This window comes from Porites lutea, chromosome 1 (genome assembly GCF_958299795.1).
Source record: "Porites lutea chromosome 1, jaPorLute2.1, whole genome shotgun sequence".
Taxonomy (NCBI): Eukaryota; Metazoa; Cnidaria; class Anthozoa; order Scleractinia; family Poritidae; genus Porites; species Porites lutea.
In genome coordinates, this window is record NC_133201.1 from 55,468,650 (window position 1) to 55,476,149 (window position 7,500).

The following is a 7,500-nucleotide window of genomic DNA, read 5'->3' on the forward strand; positions in this document are numbered from 1 at the left end:
AAACCATCAACATTTACCTGTCCTTCTCGAGATACGTGCGTATTATTGGTGCCAGTCCCATCCATTTTACACTGAATATTATTCTATTTCGCAAGTCAGCATTATCCGAGTGAATGTTCGCTACTATTGGACATAAAGTTTTATTACGTTCACTTCTCGTTTTTAATTATTTCAGACGGAGGATGAATTCAGTGGGAAATGGGTTTGTTGCCTGTGGAGTGGTTTATTGTATTGACAGCTATAGAATTCAAAGTCCACATTACCATCAACTTTGCATACGACACCAAGACTGGAAAATGGTGGAACCCCAATATTCAGTTCACCAGTCAGTTCGGCTATAACTCCATGGTGGCCAACAACCCCAGAGAAAGAGTACTCTACGCCTGGGACAACAGGCGTTTGGTCACTTATCCCATCATGTTTGAGGAACACTAGGTTAACTACGTGATCAGCAGCTAGGTGTTAAGTTTAAAAAATGCTGATTCAGAACGCTTTGCTTTACGTAGACGATGACAAGTTAGGGTGGTTCTTAGCAAGCGAGTCAGTACTTTTGCACAAGAATAGACAAACAACTGCATTGGCAAATAAACCAACCTCAATATTTAACACACTCACACTTCTAAACAATAAATTCCAAAGCCTATTTTCAGTATGTTATGACACAGTACAACACATAAGTAGTGCAAACGTTTGAAAACTAAAAACCAACATTGTAGAGTTGTAATCAAATAATGCCCTTAGGGCTGTCTTCATGGTCTTAAATAAAACTTTCACCGAATTTCAGTGAAATTTTTGTCTTTTTTTCTTGGGAGTTGGTCAATCAACAGTTAAAGGTTTACAAAGACTGTGCCATTCAGACGAACCCTCTTGTGGTCAACAAACCTAGTTTTGTCATTAAACTGCTTGTACCATATAGTCTGCTACACAGCCGTTGTTAGTGTCGTCACGCAATGTACCTCCCCACAAACGGCTGCTGGGAACCACATTCCTTTCCCTTTGTGTTTGTAGTCTAACGAACAAACCAATCCTGTACAAGAAACTTTACAATACGTGAGCCGCAGGGCGCTAGGAAGCGAACGCGCTTCTCAGTTTTTGACAAATCAATCAATCGTCGCTGAATCAAGGACGGGCTCTGTGTCTGCAAGCAACGAAAGGGTTAATTTGTAGAAAAGTTTGTTTTATATTAAACCGGTTAACGTTAACAGAGTTCCAAGTAAAAAAAAAGGTTTGATAGACCTACAAGACTCTTACCAGGATCGGTTGGTTCTTTTTAATGCGCATATGTATGATAAATTTCATGTGCCGGATTAGTTCATTGTGTTGCCGTACATGTGATGACTAAACTATCAAGGGCACTTATTCAAACAAAAGCAATCTTATAAAATATCGATAAGCACATCCATGTTGTGCGTCATATTTGCTCGACTTGCTTGCTGCTGCTGCTTATCTCATAAATTTTGAATGGGATTCGACAACAAAACACTACTCTGGTTGATTGCTTGTTTTCACGCGACCATTTTGATCGTTCTGTCGTTTACACAAGGGGCACCGATAAAAGCAAAGCTGTGATTGGAGGAGTCACCGTACCGCAAACGTAGCGCAAACACCTTCCAGAAAATGGGAGCTGAATTCTAATTGGCTAACCGCGGGAAAGGAATGTGGTTCGATTCTCAGCAGCCGTTTGTGGGAAGGAGCGTTGCGTGACGACACTAAAAACGGCTGTGTAGCAGACTACTTTTACCAGTGCTGAAATGCTGAATGAAAAACGTTTAAAAATGTTCTCTTGTTGGTCTGTTTGTTTGGTAGCTCGACAATGCATGATGACGTAACGGGTGAACATTTCTGGGAAACTTAGAGGGTCTATGTGCTTGTTTTATACTTTTTCTTATGATATTTCCATGTTCAGTTTGTATACTGCTTTCAGTGTTCAAAAACAGTTTCAGAGATTTGTGGTTGGGGATATTAGATAACTTTCCAAAAATAGAAAAATTAGATCTATGATGGTAAGCATAAACGTTCCTGCTTGCGACATAGCGATCACTACATGGCAAGTTCATAACACGGAGTTGGCTCCCTACGACAACTGCACTAGAAATCTGTGATGAAATAAATATTAGCTGTTAATCTTGAGTCTCAATAGATCGACGGGCTGTCGCGACTTGTCCCTCGGCTCGAATTTGGCTCGAATTTTGCGCTTTTAAAACTTTCTCTTTGTAAGACGGCCCTGAAATTGACGGTAGAAGTTTATTCGATAGAGAGAGTTATATTTCTTAAAGCAAGAGTGATAGTCTGTAGATTTAGTGACAAAAAAATAGCCCCCTTTAATAGCCTCCTATTTCCCTTGTTTTTCGCATGTAGAGCAGTTAAGGAAGTAGTAGACGTCTGTATGCAGGCTAAAGACACTGCCCTAGGAACTTTAAATTCAGAAATGCAGTCTGTACTTTTGACGAGAATGTGTAGTGAAACCAAGAGTCGGAGAATAATGGGATAGAGAGGTAAACGCCCAGTATCACGGCCCTTGGGGACCAATTAAATGCCTGAAATTAATGGGGCGGTTTGTTTCCGGAGATGCCCACAAACTTTTATTCAGTGTTTCACGAGAGGATTCAGCAGTCATCATTACAATAGTCTGCATTGTTTGCTTTGAGGCAGTCACATGTGGATTTCGTGAAGTTTCAGTCAACCTATGAAAATGTGCCGTCGTCTCAGGAATCAGGCTTCTGTTTAATTACAACCTCTAAAAATAATTTAAGTGAAATTCACACATCCCGACCAACGCCCCAAGATTCCCTCTCTTAAATCTCATTATTCTATCTAGCTGAAAACCGAACCCCACTGGCATACAGTTAAGGTAGTTTCAGGTGACAATCTATATAGAAACTCATTGTAAATATCGGCGGAAATGAATCTATCCACTGTAGGCAGTCGGCAGAAGAAACCCTTCCATGTACAGTTCATCTGACCCTCTCTACACCGAAGGGACAGAGCAGATTGTCCGTATTTAATGAGAGGTATGCCACCATTTTTACGATTCCAATGACATTTTTAAAAATATACTGAGTTACTAAAAACATGCAGGCCTACATACAAGAGCCTGGCGCTCCGGTCAATTCATCCACGCCACAACGTGAATCAAAAAGAAGCAGTTATTCGGGAGATTGAGCAGTAGATATTGAGGAATCTGTAGCCCGGTGTATTGTAGGCGTTTTCTTTACATTTGGGGTGTGCATTATGATCAGATCTATATCGTTATTTTACTGTAAATGCACGGTAAAGTAGATGGCCGAGATCGACGTTGGGGGCTACATATGTACCGCTAAAACTTCTTTTTTTAAAAAATGAAGATATGATCGTCGCAGTGGTAATTGCAATATAAGCAATTGAAAATTACTGCAAACGGTGGACGGTGACTTCAAAGACCTGCTATGACGTGGCTTTATTACCTAATCTACTGATTTCAACGTGCTCATTTTACTCAAAAAAGTAAAAAAAAATTCGGCAACAGTCTGGTTTTACTATATTAATCGATTAACCTGTTTAGTTTAAAATGTAAAATTCAAAACTTTCGTATAGGGAAAACGTAAGCACACGCAGAACACAAAAATTTGCAAAAAATGTTAAAAAATAAATTAATACATTGGGGACGTTTTGAACATTGGTGGAGAACTAACGTATAAAAACGAAGATTTGCATAAACTCATATTTTTATGCTGAACAAAGAGGTTTTCTAACTGATCTTAGACTGTAAAACAGTCGTATTTTTTTCTGAAAATCAGTAAAGAAATCGGTAAAGCGTGGCGTAAGAGTCTCGCTCTTTGTTTTCAGCCTCGTTTCAGACCTTTGACTGCTCGCGCGTACTTGAATACGCAAAAATACGGACTGTTTTGCAGTCTGTAAACTGATCTACACATACGTACAATATAAATTAGTTCCGAAAAAAAATAATATCTTCTCCACCGCATGGCTGGGAAACAAAATGTCAAAATCAAGAAGTCGGCCTTTTTTCGATAAGCGTCTTAAAAAACTTCTTATTATTATTAAAAAATGAGAAAATAACTTTACAGCTCTCTTCAATGGCCTAAATTTCCTGTGTATTTCCTTTAGTTTACGAAACTGGTATGACGCGCGTGATCGAAAATTCATAGTCAAATTCATTAAGAAATTGAAATTTTTCTCTTAACGGACGAGTGTGTCTGTTGAAGACAATATTTCAGTTGTAAATCCTCTTAGAAAGCGTAAATAAACGGTCTAATTGCTAAGTTTTAACTTCATGCCCAAGTTGATCAGAACGTCCAACGTGCGTGACGCGTGCGATTCTTTTGATCCGGCGGCGAAAATCCCAATTTGACTTGCTCCCAATCCTCACGCGGCTCCCCCGCCTAATAAAAAAGCAGCACTCGCCCCCACTCGAGCTACGCAGGTTGCGTCCATCTCAGCTCGCACCGACTTTACCGCGTTGCGATCTCAACTCGCGCGAATAAGTGCGTTTCGTTAATGCCTTTTGGCTCTTTCTGAGACTATATGCATGCAAAACGATTTCATTTATGCGGTGTGAAATCGTACTTTTTTACATTACTAATGTAGTGCACAGCTTGCTCCATTGCATAAAAAGTGTTCCGCGATTTTTAGCAGTTACGCCGCCGACGAATAATAAAAAAATAAATCTCACCTTACGGTCTGGCCGAGCTCCGGTGCTTGTGTTGCTACGATTTCGCTTTTTTCTGAAACCTCCATTGAGGAGTTTTCGAATACTTGTAATGGAAAACCTGCCGTTTTGGAGGAATTATAACATGTTTTAGGAATTGTGCTAGTGTGAGATCACACAATAAACGTGTGACCGGAAAATTGTAAATTGCTTCTTTGTTTACAGAGTCGCAACATGCGCTCATTATAAGCAGGTTCCTGAGAATCTGGCAGCTAAAAAGCTGATCAGTAGATCAGGCCGAGAATCGTCCTAGGGAAATCCTTTTTTTTTCTTTAGGTTTTGTTGGTTATCTCTCGTATTCTCGGGTGGTTGAAAGGAGCTGCAAGAATAAATACTAGGAAGGTGCGATGGTGAAACACTTAATTTGCTGCTACTTGATAATTTTCTAAGCATCCACCACTTCACAGAGAGCTCGTGAAAGCTGTTACAAGTTCAGTTCAGAAAAACGAGAGCCTATAGCAAAGGTCAATCACGTTTGCGAAATACGATGGCGCCCTCTTAAGCTTAAGACATTTCAAAAGTGAAAAATAATTTGGAAGAGGAAGCGAACGAATTCCATTCACGTACGCTATTGTAACTGCCACAATCAAAGTCAAGCTGAAGCCTTGGTGCTGTCGGCTACTCTCAATACATGGCTACCTCGCTCTAATTTTATTTTCAGTAACAATACCCTTTTCAAGGCAGGATGTTGTAAATCAGAACTTAGATATCTGAAGCACTGATATCGCCTTCTTTGTCCCGGTCTTGTGAAACTAGCACTCCGACATAGTTTTGGTAGAAGCTGGTATATGAGGCTTTTCCATTCTCCCGGAACATCTTTCCTTTTAAATACAAGGCTTTGAAAAGACAATTCTCGCTTGGGTTTTATTTTTATTCCAGGAAAGAACTTGAGAGCGCCCTCTAGAGCCTTTTTGAATTCCTCTATGCGTCTCTGTCCGTAAAAGTACCTCATGAAATCAAAACATCTATGAAAAATTTCAATAACTTCTCCTTGCCGATCGCTTTGCTCGTATTTACTTGCGGTCGGTGACGTCAGGGGGTATTGTGTGTTATCCAATCACTGCCACATCCACATTTTGGATGTGTCACACGATTTGCTGAATGGTTTTGTGTCAGGCCTTCCTTTCTCTTCTGCCCCCTCCCCCATCTAAAATCTCCTCTCCCCTAGCCCATTAGGAAGGCCTGATACTCAGGCTAAAAAGTTCTTAAAATTTTTAACCCGTTCACTCGTAGAAGTGGGTCCGTCAGTGGGTAGATTGAGAAAGACTCATAAGGAGGTGCCGGATCACGCTGTACATACTGTCAAACTAGGGCGTTTATGTTTGTGGACATTTCAACGACATTAAAAAACTGTGTAAATAAAAGGACGGTACAAGATGGGACGTCCACTTTCGTTCAAGGGACCTGTCCTGACAAAAAAAATTCTCCCTTCCAAAAATTCAGGAACGGAAATGTTGATATACCGGTATAAAGTTATTCAAAATTTCAGCACTGCTCTTTTTTAGATACTAAATTAATTGTTTTTGTTAGAACAGAGATAGAAAAGGCAGACCATTAATTGATTTGAACGATTTTTGCCTTGAAAGCTATGTATAACAGCTGTATGTAAAATTTAGTGACAGTTTCGTCAGATTCAGTTCCAGTTCCAGTTTACTTCTCCAATCGGTAATCTTATCACTACGGAGTTGAATACACGTTGTTAAGGAAGCGATGGAGAACAGACTTGAACGCTTTAACACAACTTTAATCCGCTCGATTTACAATACACCGATTTACAACAGGTTTATGTACTGCCCGGGAACCCAACTTACAAATCTACGAGCGACTAGCAAGGAAGACACTTGACGTTTAATCTACATAATTTATTCTACTCTCACACGAGTACGACGATGGGCCGAAATGCATCAGTCAATTCCACCTGCGCCCAGCCCCTCCCCCCCCCCCCACCCCCTACCCACCGGGGGCATTGGCTTTTTTTGCCTTGGAAGGCAAATTCCCGGGGGTGGGACTCTTGAGCTGTCGAATCCCCCGGGGTGGGGACGAAAAAAGAGGGCAAATGCCCCGTCCTCCGTCAACACTGCAACATTTTTCATTGATCGCACAGTAGAATAGTGCCATTTTAAGCATTTTAATGTGCGATTTTTTGTTTCAGTTAACGTATTTCTTTGTAATAGCGCTAGGATTCTAACGATTCTAACAACCACATGCACCAGTTTATGGTTTTAGTATTGATATAAAATTCTTGACGTTAAAATTAATAGAGCGCTGTAAAGTTATATGTTATAAATAGTTTCCTAAATATGAAAGGATGTTCTTCAAGTAATATCAATAGAAATTTGATTCAATAACCAAAAATGTTCATTCACATCGATAGCTCCAATTTCGCTAAGTAATTTTGGTAATTTTTGCTTGATAAGCAATGAAGAAATGCATTCATAAAATCGAGAACATGCCTTTACAACGCTCTGCAATTTATTCCTGTCCTTGGCAGATGAGCCAATCTGCTTTTTTTTTTTTCAGTAAAACCCTCTGTGTAGTTATATTCTGATAGGACGTATGCGTGTCAAAAGCTCGGGAATGGCCACGGGGTTGGCAAATGCCCGGCCCCCGGGTAGGGCAAAATTTGCAAACGCCCCACCCAGAGACTAACAAAGCGGGCAAATGCCCCGCAGCAGCCTGGGGGAGGAGGGCGCAGGTGGAATTGACTGATGCTTAACACACGTTCAACCGATAAAGGGAAACCAACCTTATCTTGCTTACACCTCTTTGGCTGTTCAATAAAGAAGTGTAATAAA

General features: G+C 40.4%; 1 protein-coding gene across 1 annotated transcript in view; it reads left to right on the forward strand.

The window, feature by feature from the left end:
• The window catches only part of LOC140932446 (myocilin-like), an 840-nt gene extending 405 nt beyond the window's left edge, over positions 1–435 (forward strand). Inside the window, exon 2 of the mRNA XM_073382058.1 lies at positions 239–435. Within this exon, the coding sequence (XP_073238159.1) occupies positions 239–435 (197 nt within the window). The remainder of the gene's footprint in view (positions 1–238) is intronic.
• Positions 436–7,500: the final 7,065 nt, after the last annotated feature.